The sequence below is a fragment of the Hyla sarda genome, chromosome 2, assembly GCF_029499605.1.
Source record: "Hyla sarda isolate aHylSar1 chromosome 2, aHylSar1.hap1, whole genome shotgun sequence".
NCBI classification, from domain to species: Eukaryota; Metazoa; Chordata; class Amphibia; order Anura; family Hylidae; genus Hyla; species Hyla sarda.
The window spans coordinates 29,779,657-29,797,584 of NC_079190.1; the positions used below are offsets into that span (position 1 = coordinate 29,779,657).

Sequence of the window (17,928 nt, forward strand, 5' to 3'; positions counted from 1 at the left end):
TGATCAACCAGTGAACAAGATGACAATACAATTCTGTTATACTCTGTACATATAACACTACAACCCCCAACATGACCTGGTTACTGGACACGATCATAATACATTTCTATTACTCTTTATACATAGAACACTACAACCCCCAACATGACCCGATCATCTGACATTACTATAATACAATTCTATTACTCTTTATACATAGAACACTACAACCCCCAACATGACCCGATCATCTGACATTACTATAATACAATTCTATTACTCTTTATACATAGAACACTACAACCCCCAACATGACCCAATCACCTGACATTACTATAATACAATTCTATTACTCTTTATACATAGAACACTACAACCCCCAACATGACCCAATCACCTGACATTACTATAATACAATTCTATTACTCTTTATACATAGAACACTACAACCCCCAACATGACCCAATCACCTGACATTACTATAATACAATTCTATTACTCTTTATACATAGAACACTACAACCCCCAACATGACCCGATCCCCTGACATTACTATAATACAATTCTATTACTCTTTATACATAGAACACTACAACCCCCAACATGACCCGATCACCTGACATTACTATAATACAATTCTATTACTCTTTATACACAGAACACTACAACCCCCAACATGACCTGGTTATGGGACACGATCATAATACAATTCAATTACTCTTTATACATAGAGCACTACAACCCCCAACATGACCCGATCACCTGACATTACTATAATACAACTCTATTACTCTTTATACACAGAACACTACAAAAGGACCTGGTTACTGGACATGACCATTATACAATTCTATTACTCTTTATATATAGAACACTACAACCCCCAACATGACCTGGTTAATGGACATGACCATAATACTACAACCCCCAACATAACCTGGTTACTGGACATGACCATAATACAATTCTATTACTTTTATACATAAAACACTACAACCCCTAACATGACCTGGTTAATGGACATGACCATAATACATTGCTATTACTTTTTATACATAGAACACTACAACCCCCAACATGACCTGATCACCTGACATGACCATAATACATAGAACACTACAACCCCCATCCCGGCACCATCTAATGACAGGGAGGCTGAGATGGATTGCTGTACATACGTCAGGCCGTCATGGTTGCTGGGTTGATAATCTCGCGGAGCAGTCTCATCCTCATCCTCATTCCCATCAGAACTTCCTTCGTCTCCCATTAGAGGCTTCATTACTTCCATGTCTGCGGAATAAATCACAGGTACAGGAGTGAGCGAGATCCCACAATCCTCCTCCTCACAGATATGTTAATGGAGGCGACATATTTCCATATAGAAAGGCCACACACCATCCACCTATTCACCGCACCACCAATCATTACACAACACGAAATTGAAAAACCAGGGAGAAGGGGATATCTGGGGATTCCATATTGCTTTTGGAGGAAAGTTCAGATATTAGAAAAGAGATTAGTACAATAACTTTCTCAAGGGGGTCAGAAGGCTTTTTAAGATTACAGTAAATTAAGTAATATGGGGCCAGGCAGAGCTTGCAGAGGGCCTGGACGTGAGTGGCATAGTGCGGGGAAATTCAGTAGGGGCCGGGGTCCTCCACATAGTGCTGCAGCACATTTATTCTACCATTTTGTCAAAGTTCTACAAGTAAGGTTAAAGGGGTATTTCAAAGGATTAGGGGATAAGATGTATGATCACAGGGGTCCCACCGCTGGGGACCCCCGCGATCTCTGTGCAGCCCCCAGCATGCTGCGCTGCCTCTGAGACGGGGACGTGATGTCATGGTCACGCCCTCTAGTGATGTCACACCACGCCCCCTCCATTCATGTCTATGGGAGGGGGCGTGACACAAGTCATGGTCACTCCCATAGACTTGAATGGAGGGGCGTAGCGTGACTAGGGTGTGTGGCCGTGACATCATGTCCCCGTCTCTGAGGCAGCGCAGCATGCTGGGGGCTGCACAGAGATGGCGGGGGTCCCCAGCGGTGGGACCCCTGTGATCATACATCTTATCCCCTAATCCTTTGGGTAGGGCATAAGATGTATAAAGCCGGAATATCCCTTTAACTATGTCTCATGAAAACAACCACTATACACATGTCCTGTTATCGTATATGAACAATATAGTTCATGTTTCCCACTCAAGACCCCTGCTTTATACGAGCCAGAACAAAGAGAATATCCATAGGAGTAGTTCCTGCCCTGGAGGATCCATGAGGTCCTTCTACTACATCTGAATGGCCAGCTTGTAATACTATATTTCCCCAGTAGAGGCCGCTGCAGTGGAAGTGTCTGGCTGACTACCCTTGGAATCAGGAGCTGGATTTGCAGCAATCAGCTGATCCCTCATAGTGCTAAACAGACAACCACCAAGGTAAGCAGTCAGCTGTTCCAGTCTCCTGACACCATTAGGACAAAGTGACACATGGTACCTTTCATACATTTGTCTGTACCTCCATAACATAGAAAAATACTTATTCCCTGGTGCAAAGAATCAAAGAGGCATATCCAAGCCCATGAAGTGCCGAGGCGGGAACATCTCCTTGCTCCCACTCCCTCTCCGTTTCCAAATCTTGCACATGGACACAGTTTGTATGTAGAGCACAGGAACGAGATTTGGAAGCTGAGGCCTGATTGTTGATCAAGTAGGAACCGCTGGAAGCCGAGCCCTGTTTCCAAATCTCTCAGCTGGAAGCCAAGCCCTGTTTCCAAATCTTGCACATGGGCACAGTTTGTGTGTAGTGCACAGGAACGAGATTTGGAAGCTGAGGCCCGATTATTGATCAAGTAGGAATAGCTGGACCTGTTTCCAAATCTTGCACATGGACACAGTTTGTATATAGAGCACAGGAACGAGATTTAGAAGCTGAAGCCTGATTGTCCATCAAGTACTTGATCGACAATCAGGCCTCAGCTTCCAAATTTCGTTCCTGTGCTCTACATACAAACTGTGTCCATGTGCAAGATTTGGAAACAGGGCTTGGCTTCCAGCTGCATGTCAACCAAGCAGGGAATGTCAATCAAGCAGGGTGGGAGGGGAAAGAGTAGGCAATCCAGCCCTCAGCACTTCAGGGGCTTTGAAACGCCTCTATGACGACACCAGATAATAAAAGCAATTTTAGGTAATGGAAGCACAGACAGATATATAAGAGGCACCATTGTGTCTCCTTCTCCTAACAGTGTCAGCAGTTTGGAAGTGGATTTCAGCTGACAGATTCCCGTTAAAATTGCACTTTACTCCAGATAAATCATTTTAGAATTCTAAAGCTTTCTCCTATCTGACAGAGTTCCTTTCAGAGAGTTCTGGGAGAATTCGATCCATAAAAACATTACAAAGAGACAGGTAAGGATAATTTCATACTGCATGAGCAGTTAAAGAATACCTGTCACCAAACTAAAAATTTGTATATATATTGTTCTTTATGTAATTATAAGACACTTTGCTATTTACTTGCTGTTAAAATTCTCAACCTTTAAATGTTTTAAATGTGATTGAAAAAATGGCCACTAGGTGGCTCTGTTCTGTTCCCTGCGCAAGTCATTTAGTTTGGTTCTCCTCCCAGCCTGGCAGGAGACCAAACTCAGGAAATGCGTGTGGGGCATGGTGAGGCACAGCTCTCACAGGCTTCAGTGACGTTGCACCTGCTGGGGAACGCCCACTTTCTCCTGTCGGGAGCTCACATAATGTGAGCAAGGGGAAAGGTAGGATACACAGCTTTTTATAGCTCAGAAGAAAACAGCAGGAGAGGTGTTAGGAGTAGTTAGGAAATATAATCGGAGTTAGTTTAGAAAATATGGTTTGATAACAGGTACACTCTAACAAAGGGTGTGAAAACACCCTTAGCTACCCGGGAAGGGAGGTGGGGTCCTAAGATCATTACGCTAAGGGGTTCCAAGTGGCCACCACTAAAATTCAGAAAATAAATCTGGGTAAGCAATTAATACAAGGGCTCATTCACACTTCTGTATTTTTTATCTTTATGATTTCCACTTGGAAAAAAACAAAAACAAAAAAAAAAACGGTGACAATGTGCAAAGGTGCATACCTTGTGCCGTGTGAGGTGTCACTAAGCCTAAACTCCGAAATTCCCATTGAACAAATATTAAAGGGGTACTCCACTGGAAAAAAAAAAATGTATATCAACTGGTGCCAGAAAGTTAAACAGATTTGTAAATTACTTCTATTAAAAAATATTAATCCTTCCAGTACATATCAGCTGCTGCTATGATCCACAGGAAGTTCTTTTCTTTTTTGTATTTCCTTTCTGCCTGACCACAGTGCTCTCTGCTGACACCTCTATCCATATTAGGAACTGTCCAGAGTAGGAGCAAATCCCCATAGAAAACCTATCCTCCTCTGGACAGTTCCTAAAATGGACAGAGGTGTCAGCAGAGAGCACTGTGGTCAGGCAGAAAGGAAATTCAAAAAAGAAAAGAACTTCCTGTGGATCATAAAAGCAGCTGATAAGTACTGAAAGGGTTAAGATTTTTTTTTATAGAAGTAATTTATTAGTTAGCGCCGCATGTAACTAATAGTTTATCTACACAGGGTGCCTCCAGCTGTTTCAATACTACAACTCTCAGCATGCCCTGACAGCCAATAGATGTCAGGGCAAGCTGGGAGTTGTAGTGATGAAACAGCTGGAGGCACCCTGTGTAGATGAACTAAGGGCGGAAGTCCCCCCCCCCCCCAGCAGGCATCAGTGACGTGGTGCCAGCTGGGGAAGTCTGCCTGGTAGTAAGCAAACTGCCAGGCAGACAAAAAGGCATTTTTAATATAGTAAAAATAAAAATTAAAAGCAGGGAGGGGGTTAGGGATAGATTGGAAATAGGCAGGGACAGAAAAAAAAATAAGATGGTGGGAGCTACTCTTTAAGCAAAAAATTTTTAATTTTCGATTTTTCGTCCATATCTGCATTCTCTATAGAAGTCATAACAACTTGTACACAGCACTTTTCAAAAGTCTGGTGAGTCACAAAAAAAACCGCGTGTGGGGTTTCTTAGGGGGTAGGAGTGGTCTGAAATATGTACAGAGATTGGAAAAGCCAAAAAATAAAACGGATATCATTTTTATTATTAATTATTATTTTTATTTATTATTATTATTATTATTATTATTATTATTAATGCATGCACATTGTGGGCATAGATTTCATTTTCTGGCCTTTTAATCAATTTAGTGAAAAAAGTATCGCTCTTTTTTTATTAAGTGTAAGAACCGGCAGTGTTGGTAACACGAGCCATTGATTTCTCTGCATGAGACGATCAGGAGTCGGCATGGGATGAAGTCACAACAAAAAGCCAAAAATTTACAAGAAGCAAATGAAATAAGAGAAGATGAGAGAGCTCTGCCGCGCGCTGCACCGATCAACACCAGAAGGTTAGCGGCTTCAAACATCTTCGCGGCAAAGAGACTTGTAAAACAGACCGTGTTCTCTTCTCCCCGGGTCGGGGCCCCTGCTGTGGCTTCTTGTTATACTAATAAATATTTTCTGCTTTTTATATATTCCCTTGAAGAGAAGTCTACAGATCTCACATCAACCTTTGATACTGGACACCAAAGAGCAAGTAATGTCTCAGGCGATTCACATGGTGCTCTGCAGTACACGCTCTGCACACTGTATCGGATACCCGAGGAGGGTAGTGATCTCTACTTGTTAAATCGTCCTTATCGCTGTCATTTTAGAGAGCGCCCCAGCGCTCAATATTTAAAGGGGTACTCCACTGGCCAGCATTGGGAACATTTAGGGGGCACTGGAAGTCTGCAATGCCCCCTCAACGCAAGTCTATGTCCGTCACGCCCCCTCCCATAGACTTCCATTGAGGGGGGGGTGGCGTGACATCACGAGGGGGCGTGGTCGACCCCCACAGCGTTCGTAACTAAATGTTCCGAATGCTGTAGATGGAAGATGGAAAAATAATAATAAAATAATAATAATTTGTCCTAGGGATATATATAAAAAGTTTTGATTGGTCGAGTCTAGGTGTCCAAACACCGACCAATAACAAAAAAACAGCAGAGAGAGAGAAGCGGGCAGCCACTAATTGCACACTTCTACTGGGCCAATTTTTTGCGATGGGTCAGGGTCTGAACACTCAGACCCCGACCGATTAACTTTTGATATGTCTCTATGATAAACCAAAAGTAGTTTTTTCTCATGACTGTGCCCATTTAGTGTAAAACACCTGACATTTGGCATCTAACTTAGTGTAAGGCGTTTGAAAGGATCAAAACTTTGTTTTCCCAGTCATGCTCCTGCATTGATATGTTGACAGTCATTTCCTTCATTTATTCTAATAGTTTACATTTTTATTATTATTCTTATGCCGCAGTCCTGTGTGGAGGGATCACAAAGCCATGAGCATTGCTAGGCTCGCATCTGATAAGTCTACCGTAATTACAGCACATGTGGACCCGCTGTGCCACCTAAAAAGGTTGGGCTTTAGACCACACCCAAAAGGTGATGAGAGAGAGACCGACAGAGGAGAGACAGAGAGAGAGACCGACAGAGGAGAGACAGAGAGAGAGACCGACAGAGGAGAGACACACACAGAGACAGAGACACAGAGAGAGAGACCGAGACACAGAGAGCGAGAGAGAGAGACCGAGACAGAGCGAGACATAGAGAGAGAGACAGAGACACAGAGAGAGAGACAGAGAGAGAGAGACAGAGACACAGAGAGAGACAGAGAGAGAGAGAGAGACAGAGACACAGAGAGAGACAGAGACACAGAGAGAGAGAGAGAGACACAGAGAGACAGAGAGCGAGACAGAGACACAGAGAGAGAGACAGAGAGAGAGAGAGACAGAGACACAGAGAGAGACAGAGAGAGAGAGAGAGACAGAGACACAGAGACAGAGACACAGAGAGAGAGAGAGACACAGAGAGAGAGAGACAGAGACACAGAGAGAGAGAGAGAGAGAGAGAGAGAGAGAGAGAGACACAGAGAGAGAGAGACACAGAGAGACAGAGACAGAGAGAGAGAGACACAGAGAGAGACAGAGACAGAGAGAGACAGAGACAGAGAGACAGAGACAGACAGAGAGAGAGACAGAGACAAGACAGAGAGAGACACAGAGAGAGAGACAGACACAGAGAGAGAGAGAGAGAGACACACACAGAGAGAGACACACAGAGAGAGAGACAGAGACAGAGACACAGAGAGAGAGACAGAAACACAGAGAGAGAGAGAGACACAGAGAGAGAGAGACACAGAGACACAGAGAGAGAGAGACAGAAACACAGAGAGAGAGAGAGAGACACAGAGAGAGAGAGACACAGAGACACAGAGAGAGAGAGACAGAGACAAGACAGAGAGAGACAGAGACACAGAGAGACAGAGAGAGACACACGGACACAGACAGAGAGAGAGACACACGGACACAGACAGAGAGAGACACACGGACACAGACAGAGAGAGACACACGGACACAGACAGAGAGACACACGGACACAGACAGAGAGAGACACACGGACACAGACAGAGAGAGACACACGGACACAGACAGAGAGAGACACACGGACACAGAAAGAGAGAGACACACGGACACAGACAGAGAGAGACACACGGACACAGAGAGAGAGAGACACACGGACACAGACAGAGAGAGGCAGACACAGACAGAGAGAGACACACGGACACAGACAGAGAGAGGCAGACACAGACAGAGAGAGGCAGACACAGACAGAGAGAGGCAGACACAGACAGAGAGAGGCAGACACAGACAGAGAGAGGCAGACACAGACAGAGAGAGGCAGACACAGACAGAGAGAGGCAGACACAGACAGAGAGAGACAGACACAGACAGAGAGAGGCAGACACAGACAGAGAGAGGCAGACACAGACAGAGAGAGACACACGGACACAGACAGAGAGAGGCAGACACAGACAGAGAGAGGCAGACACAGACAGAGAGAGACACACGGACACAGACAGAGAGAGGCAGACACAGACAGAGAGAGGCAGACACAGACAGAGAGAGACACACGGACACAGACAGAGAGAGGCAGACACAGACAGAGAGAGGCAGACACAGACAGAGAGAGGCAGACACAGACAGAGAGAGGCAGACACAGACAGAGAGAGGCAGACACAGACAGAGAGAGGCAGACACAGACAGAGAGAGGCAGACACAGACAGAGAGAGGCAGACACAGACAGAGAGAGACACACGGACACAGACAGAGAGACACACGGACACAGACAGAGAGAGGCAGACACAGACAGAGAGAGGCAGACACAGACAGAGAGAGGCAGACACAGACAGAGGCAGACACAGACAGAGAGAGGCAGACACAGACAGAGAGAGGCAGACACAGACAGAGGCAGACACAGACAGAGAGAGGCAGACACAGACAGAGAGAGACACACGGACACAGACAGAGAGAGACACACGGACACAGACAGAGAGAGACAGACACAGACAGAGAGAGGCAGACACAGACAGAGAGAGGCAGACACAGACAGAGAGAGGCAGACACAGGCAGAGAGAGACACACGGACACAGACAGAGAGAGGCAGACACAGACAGAGAGAGGCAGACACAGACAGAGAGAGGCAGACACAGACAGAGAGAGACACACGGACACAGACAGAGAGAGGCAGACACAGACAGAGAGAGACACACGGACACAGACAGAGAGAGGCAGACAGACAGAGAGACACACGGACACAGACAGAGAGAGGCAGACAGACAGAGAGACACACGGACACAGACAGAGAGAGGCAGACACAGACAGAGAGAGACACACGGACACAGACAGAGAGAGGCAGACACAGACAGAGAGAGACACACGGACACAGACAGAGAGAGGCAGACACAGACAGAGAGAGACACACGGACACAGACAGAGAGAGGCAGACACAGACAGAGAGAGACACACGGACACAGACAGAGAGAGGCAGACAGACAGAGAGAGACACACGGACACAGACAGAGAGAGGCAGACAGACAGAGAGAGACACACGGACACAGACAGAGAGAGGCAGACACAGACAGAGAGAGGCAGACACAGACAGAGAGAGACAGACACAGACAGAGAGAGGCAGACACAGACAGAGAGAGGCAGACACAGACAGAGAGAGACACACGGACACAGACAGAGAGAGGCAGACACAGACAGAGAGAGGCAGACACAGACAGAGAGAGACACACGGACACAGACAGAGAGAGGCAGACACAGACAGAGAGAGGCAGACACAGACAGAGAGAGACACACGGACACAGACAGAGAGAGGCAGACACAGACAGAGAGAGGCAGACACAGACAGAGAGAGGCAGACACAGACAGAGAGAGGCAGACACAGACAGAGAGAGGCAGACACAGACAGAGAGAGGCAGACACAGACAGAGAGAGGCAGACACAGACAGAGAGAGGCAGACACAGACAGAGAGAGACACACGGACACAGACAGAGAGACACACGGACACAGACAGAGAGAGGCAGACACAGACAGAGAGAGGCAGACACAGACAGAGAGAGGCAGACACAGACAGAGAGAGGCAGACACAGACAGAGGCAGACACAGACAGAGAGAGGCAGACACAGACAGAGGCAGACACAGACAGAGAGAGGCAGACACAGACAGAGAGAGGCAGACACAGACAGAGAGAGACACACGGACACAGACAGAGAGAGACACACGGACACAGACAGAGAGAGGCAGACACAGACAGAGAGAGGCAGACACAGACAGAGAGAGGCAGACACAGACAGAGAGAGACACACGGACACAGACAGAGAGAGGCAGACACGGACACAGACAGATTCATCCACTTCTCTACTTAGGTCCAAATTGGCATGTTAAGCCTAATCCAGATTCATGAATAGTGTATGCAGCCGTTACACAATGGCCCCGGTATATTACATGACCCTGCAACAGGCAACAAGTGTGGACCCGCTGTGCTACCAAAGTGGTTTGGCTTTGGGCCATGCTCGGGAGTGAAGTCTAAGCATCCTTTATGTATTTACCATTCTGATGGGTACCAGGTTGCTTCACACCCATGGTCCCGGTGTTGTTAGCGGGTGGCTCAGGGGGACCACATGGTACTTGTGCGTGGAACCAGTGGGTCAGTCAGAAATAGTTACTGGTACGAGTTGTACACAGGGGAGTCAGAACGATGCCCAGGGATAAGGCAGAGTTAAAGGGGTAGTCCAGTGGTGAAAAACTTATCCCCTATCCTAAGGATAGGGGATAAGTTTGAGATCGCGGGGGGTCCGACCGCTGGGGCCCCCTGCGATCTCTCTGTACGGGGCCCCGGCTCTCCGCCAAGATAGCGGGTGTCGACCCCCGCACGAGGCGGCGGCCGACACGCCCCCTCAATACATCTCTATGGCAGAGCCGGAGATTGCCGAAGGCAGCGCTTCGGCTCTGCCATAGAGTTGTATTGAGGGGGCGTGTCGGCCGCCGCCTCGTGCGGAGGTCGACACGCCCCCTTCCAGCGGGCTGTCGGGGCTCCGTACAGGAGATCGCGGGGGGCCCCAGGGGTCGGACCCCCCGCGATCTGCAACTTATCCCCTATCCTTAGGATAGGGGATAAGTTGCTCACCACTGAATCACCACTGGACTACTCCTTTAAAGTGAAATACAGTCCAGGTTAACAACAGGAGAGTCAGAACAGTATATGAGAGGTCAGGCAGAACCAGAAAACAAGCAAAGGTCAGGATACACAGAATATCAGGATCACACAACTTTGCTAGGAACTCAGGGAGCTAACGATAATTAGGCACAGCAAGTTGGGTGAATCACTATTAACTAGCCATGCCAAATTAGGATAGGTGGAGGAAAAATGTAATATATGCATAGAAAAAGGCAGCTAGTGGGAGATAAGCCAGGGACCGGCGCCGGTGAGTGACGGGCAAAGTCGCCTGCTGGCTTTACATTCCCTATTAGCTTGGCATCCTGACAGCCCCTTGTCAAGTTTCACCTCTTCATGCCTGGTATCAGTATAGGCAGGAAAGTATGGTTAGACAGTGCCTGCAACATTTACTCTTCAATGATAATAGTGCTTGACAACTCCTCCCCACACAGGAAACTTATTCCTTCATTGCCTATAATTTTTTTTTAAAGTCTTTTATATCTGGTGACATTAAAATTTGTTTTTATTTTTTATTTTGTTATGAACTAAAAAAAGATAAAGACAAGCTATAAAGCCTCTGGGCCTCGTTCAGATGAACAGATTTCCACAAACTGTTCTAGCCTCGCTCCTAAGGAAGCACAGCCGGAACATTAATCGCAGCGCCGTCTCCTCCACTGGTAACATTAGCAGCAGAGACACCTACACATCTGGTCGAACCAACCTTTACTAGCTGCTGATGTAAAGTTTCAAAGGAATCATATGGAGTTTTGGGATATTCTGCTTATCATGTGCACAAAAACAAATGTGTTTTCTTCCTTCTCTTCAATCATGTTTCACATGGTGTTATAAATTGCAAGATATTGCGATAGTACAAGGCCTCAATCTGCTCTGGGACCTACTGGACTATAGTTCTATTCCTCCTAATCCTAAATCCACTACATGATCTTGTAGGTTAAAGGGGTACTCTGCTGCCCAAGCGTTCAGAACATTTTGTCCCGAATGCATGGAGCAGCACGGCAGGGTCGTGACATCAATACCACGCCCCTCGTGATGTCCCGCCACGCCCTCTCAATGCAACTCTATGGCAGCCGCCACGCCCCCCTCCCATAGACTTGCATTGAGGGGGTGTAGCGTGACCTCCCGAGGGGAATGGAAGCCGCCCACACCCAGCAGCCTAAAAGAACGTCGGGTGCTGCACAGAGAATGCGGGAGTCCCAGCAGCGGGACCGACGCGATCAGACATATTATACCCTATCCTTTGCATGGGGGATAAGATGTCTAAGGGTGAAGTACCCCTTTAAAACAAGAAAAGGTTGATGTTTTTTCCAATTTCAATGGAATACAGAAGCCAGACCATTATGCTAACACATTTTAGAGTCCTAAAGGGAATTTCTCTCCCAAAACACAAACACCACAATACTGGTGACCACAGTAATACACGGTAACTATTGTTTTAATCAACTTCAGATCTGTCATAGTGATAGCAGAAGTTTTTTCTATTAGTCGGGGTCCAGGTCAGGACACCCTCACAGAAAGGACAGAAGCACTCAGCTTAGCACTGTGTCCCTTCATTTCCATTTAGCTCTGCGCCGTTCCCTTCGGAGAATAGATAAAAGCAGTTTTTGGATTTCTAAAATATTCAAGACCATGTCAAAAGGAAAGTTGAGCAGAAATCAACAGGCAAAGTGCGCAGCGTATCGTTGAGATGTTTGTGTACTTCATAGGGGTGACCGACTGTCATACGCGATGGCTCCCTAGATCATCACACCAGTAGTTGGGGCAGGGTACTACTCCCCAATGAAGGCAGGATTGAAGTGCTCACCATGAGGCCTAAATAATACAACCTGACCATTGTCAGGTGCAAAACAAAACATGAATTTGTTGCTAAAGACAATACAGTTGCAGTGCAGAGCATTAGAGGTTTCTCTTTTACAACACTCCTGCAAACAAATGTGACAATGGCTAGAAACGCAGTGGGCAACGTGACACCAAACTTCCTTCTGCTAAGGACCTAAAAGTAGTCGAGACCAAAAGGTGTGTAATGAATGTGCCACCTTGTTTGGGTGGTGAATGAAGAAAGTGTCGGAGCTGCTCGTCCTTATTGGTGGATCAAACGATCCTCTCGACTGGTGGCCTGTCTGGGTCGCCCAGAGCCTGCTTGCCATGTGTGAATGTCCAATCAGCTTGGTTAGAACAGCCTAGATGGCAGACAATTCATCAAAAACAACGTCCACAGCAGAGTACACTCAGCACTGCTAAAGTATGCCTACTGAGAAACGGATGATCCACACATGTACTCCCAATCCTGGATAACGTGGAAGAATAGAAGCAAAATACCCTTTGGAGAAGGCGCTGCTGGTGTCCTGTGTAGATGGGAATGACCAGGCCAGAGAAGGATGTATCAACCAAAGCTGGACCAATTTATCGGAAAAAAGGCAGAAACAGGATAACGCGTTTCTGAGAACAGCGCCCCCTTCCACAGATCAGTGTTCACTGATCTGAAGAAGGGGGTGCTATCCCCCAAAATGCGTTATCCTGTTTGTTACTGCTTTTTTTTTTTTTTTTCTCTTAAAATAAATTGGTCCAGCTTTGGTTGATACATCCTTCTCTGGCCTGGTCATTCCCATCTACACAGGACACCAGCAGCACCTTCTCCAAAGGGTATTTTGCTTTTATTCTTCCACATCTTCCATCAGGACGGGCTGGTCCTCTCCTGCACCCTGGGCCCAGCAGCTGCCTCCAGTATATGTGTTTATAACCCCATTTGTGGGTTGATATGCAAATGTTTTGCTCGCTCAAGGTGAGCACCCACTACCTACGGGCAATGTATGCCCACTAGTGTATGGTATCACTTTGTCCCTCTTCTCTTGCGGTATCACACTAGGCGCCTCTTTGTCGGTCTCCATTTTTTCTTTTCTACAGACAATCCTGGATAAGGTAAGCCTAGGGTGCACAACTGATCCATCCAATTCAGAAATATCTAGATACAGTTCATAATAAAGAACAAATCAAGGCACTCATCACTGCTCCACAAGTGTATTTTATGCACGATACAGGTGACACAAAAACAGAAGCGGGACAGACAAACGAACAAGTAGGGGGTGCTTCTGGGGCGACTGTGCCGTTTCACACAATCCTGCGCTTCGACTGGCCCACGCTAATTCATTAAAAACACCAACCTGATCATCTCTAACCAAGGCGTATACTAACCAAAAGTGGTCAATGAGATACTTTTTTTAAATTTTTTTATAAGGCATTGGAGGAAGCACTTTTACGCAAGACTCTCTGTTAAATCAGATCACATCCTTTTCAAATCGGCCTGAGAAATAACTGTATGCTGAGTTTTGGAGCAATCCAACATTTCCATCTGGACATGTACTTTTTGTCAAAGAGTGTATTTAGAGCAGCTGAAAGAGTAGGCTTTAAAAAGGGGTACTCCATCACCCCAGCGTTCGAAACATTTAGTTCCAAACGCTGGGTGGGGGCTGAAGGGGTCGTGAGGTCACACCACGCCCCTCAATGCAAGTCTATGGGAGGGGGCGTGGCAGTTGCCACGCCCCCTCCCATAGACTTGCATTGAGGGGGGGTGGCGTGACATCACGAGAGGCGTGACCGTGACGTCACAACCCCAGCTGCCTCCCCCCAGGAACTAGATTATCCGAACGCTGGGGCAGTGGAGTACCCCATTAAAACTCAGACATGTCCTTCCAACACTAAAGAAGTATATATCCTGTTTTATTCTCCTCCCCACTCCACCAAACAGAACAATTTGCTGGACACCATGACTACTATATTTATTACTAGCTGAACACCCGGCGTTGCCCGTTTTTTCCTTCCTAATCCTTGTTGGGGAGGAAAATAAACAAAGGAGGAAGCTTTTGACTTCATATCCAGTCTTCATATATTGTTGTCATATCCCAACCCCATATCCCATCCTTATATGCCGACCTCTAATCTCAACCTCCTATCCCGTTCTCCTATTCCGACCTCCTATCCCGTCCTCCTATCCCTTCCTTCTATCTCGACCTCCTATCCCGACCCATAATATGTGTACCAGTTATTGAAATATCTCCAGCCGTACGGAAGTTATGTGGGAACATACATTTCCCATTGATTTGCATGGGACTTTAAACAAAAACCCCGACCTTCACAAATGGGGGTAGTTAAGGGTTAACTTAACTATCCTATATTTTAAGTGGACATATAAGTAACATGTGACCAAGTATTATCAAAATATCTCCAGCCGTTTGGAAGTTATGCTGTAACATGTATTTCCCATTGACTTGTATGGGACTTTAATCCCTTAAGGACCCGGGCTTTTTCCGTTTTTTCATTTTCAATTTTTCCTCCTTAACTTTAAAAAATCATAACTCTTAAAAATTTTCACCTAAAATTATATATAATGGCTTAATTTTTGCGTCACTAATTCTACTTTGTAATGACAGTCATTTTACCCAAAAATCTACGGTGAAACGGGAAAAAAAATCAATGTGCGACAAAATTGATGAAAAAACACTATTTTGTACGTTTTGGGGGCTTCTGTTTTTACGCAGTACATTTTTTGTCAAAAATGATACCTTATCTTTATTCTGTAGGTCCATACGGTTAAAATGATACCCTACTTATATAGGTTTGAATTTGTATCACTTCCGAAAAAAATCATGAATACATGCAGGAAAATTTATACGTTTAAAATGGTCATCTTTTGACCCCCTATAAACTTTTTTATTTTTCTGTTTTCAGGGCGCTATGAGGCCTCATTTTTTGCGCCGTCATCTGAAGTTTTTAGCAGTACCATTTTTGTTCTGATCAGACTTTTTGATCATTGTTTATTCACTTTTTTGTGGTATAAAAAGTGATCAAAAATGCGCTATTTTGGACTTTGGAATTTTTTTGCGGGTACGCCATTGAACGAGCGGTTTAAAAAGCGGCATATTTTTATAATTCGGACATTTCCGCACGCGGCGATACCACAGATGTTTATTTTTATTATTATTTACATAATGTTTTTTTTTTTTTGGAAATGCCGGGTGATTCAAACTTTTATTAGGGGAAGGGATAATTGAAAGGGTTAATGATTTTTTTACACTTTTCTTATGCCATATTATAGCTCCTATAGGGGGGGCTATAACATTGCATGTACTGATCTTTAACACTGATTGATCCATCTCCATAGGAATGGATCAATCAGTGTTTTCGGCGATTGAATGCTCAAGCCTGGATCTCAGGCTTGAAGCATTCATTCGGCGATCGGACAGCGCAGGAGAAGGTAAGAAGACCTCCTCCTGTGCTACAGCTGTTCGGGATGCCGCGATTATACCGCGGCGATCCCGAACAGCTCCCTGAGCTAGCCGGCACATTTTACTTTCGTTTTTAGCCGCGCGGCTCAGCTTTGAGCGCGCGGCTAAAGGGTTAATAGCGCGCGGCACAGCGATCAGTGCCGCCCGCTATTAGAGGCGGGTCCCGGGTTCACTATGATGCCTGGCCCACCGCGATATCATGCGGGGTCACCGTGTGACCCCGCGTTATATCGCAGGACCGGGACTCATGACGTACGCATACGGTCCTTAAGAGGTTAAACATAAACCCCGCCCCTGGCAAATGGGGGTGAGTAAGGGTTAAATCACCTATCCTATGTTTGTTGTAGACATATAAGTAACATGTGTGCCAAGTTTCATGGTAATATCTTTAGCCGTTTGGACGTGATGCTGGAACATACACACATATATATACACACTCACACATTGGGGGAGATTTATTAAAACCTGTCCAGAGGAAAAGTTGCCCATAGCAACCAATCAGATCGCTTCTTTCATTTTTAACAAGGCCTCTGCAAAATGAAAGAAGCGATCTGATTGGTTGCTATGGGCAACTGGGCATCTTTTCCTTTGCACAGGTTTTGATAAATCTCCCCCATTGAGTTTTATATATATACTGTATATAGACTAATAAGCTGCAGAAGATAGGGGGTGGTTTGGCTATAGTATTAAAGTGATGCAGACTTTGTGAAGTGAAGCGGTCTGATGTTTTTTATGTTGAACACATCATTTTATATAGCAGATGGTCCATTGCAATCTGGGGAATGGACATTGGGATGGAAATGATCAAAATGAAACACAGCAGAACACATAACACATGTTTCTGAACACTTTATAATCATTGTTGAGAATATTATTGCTGCCATTTATCACTGTCTATGCACAATTTCATACACTGGAGGTACTCTGGTGATATTGTTGTTGTTTTTCATTAATTTTTTTGCTTCCCCCCCATAACTTCTGTTTCATCAGATGATTTATTTTTATCAAATAAATGAAGAATCTAAATCAGAAGCTAAACATTATGTAATATTCAGACATAAGTCACAAACTGCATTGTTGCTCATCTCTACTCTCAGTATGGTGGCCTATTCGGGTTGCTTTTGCCCCGTTTCGGCCTCATCGGCAAAGCAATAGTTAAAAGGGGCATAGACTTTCACTGAGAGGGTGGGGCATGACATCATGAGGGGGCGGGGCTGTGACATCACAAACCTCCGACCCCTGCATCGCCAGCCATCAGGCACGAAACGAAGTTCGCTCCATGCACCAGATGACAGGGGGTGCTGCAGGAGAGATGGCGGGGGTTCCCAACGGCCGGACCCCTGCGATCAGACATCTTATCCCCTATCCTTTGGATAGGGGATAAGATGTCTAGGGGTGGAGTACCCCTTTAAAGGGGTTAACCAGAACTGTAAAAACATAGTTGATTTCTCGGTATTACAACTTGGTTCTATTCAATAGAACTGGGCTGCAATACCACACAGCAACTGGGGACAATAATGGCACTGTTCCTGGAAGAAATCAATGTTTTTCTGATCCTGGAACTCACTGAGTGAACTCTGTTTCTGATGGCTTATGATCCGCTATATAAACCCAGTTAGTTATCTCATTCACTGCCTGAGTGTCACAGTTTAAATGGACACTGTCATTAAAATGAATTTTTGCTATTACACTCCTTATGGTAAACAAAAAAAAAAAAAATCAAATCTTTCTAATGTACTTTGTTTAAAAAAAAATTACAAAAATTAAATTTTAGATATTTTGTGTTTAAAAAAAAAAAGCTGCCACTAGGTGTCTCCCTACTTATCCAGAGCACATTTCCCCCTATCTCTTGCACAGACTTTGGACTCCTGTGAGCCTGGCAAGTCCAAAATCAGGAAATGCAGCCTGGAGTGCTGAGGGGATGGGGGGGTTCAGCCTTAGCCAATCATAGCTCATCTCACACTGAACTGCTCTGGGCTGTGTATAGAGTGTGGGAGTTCTTCCCTG

At 45.6% G+C, this 17,928-nt stretch overlaps 1 protein-coding gene across 9 annotated transcripts in view; it reads right to left on the reverse strand.

Annotated features, from left to right (window-relative positions):
- The window catches only part of SLC36A4 (solute carrier family 36 member 4), a 312,597-nt gene that overhangs the window by 282,980 nt on the left and 11,689 nt on the right, over nucleotides 1-17,928 (reverse strand). For all 9 annotated transcript variants that reach the window (XM_056561444.1, XM_056561448.1, XM_056561442.1 and 6 more), the window contains exon 2: nucleotides 1,158-1,269. In XM_056561444.1, the coding sequence (XP_056417419.1) occupies nucleotides 1,158-1,269 (112 nt within the window). The remainder of the gene's footprint in view (nucleotides 1-1,157; nucleotides 1,270-17,928) is intronic.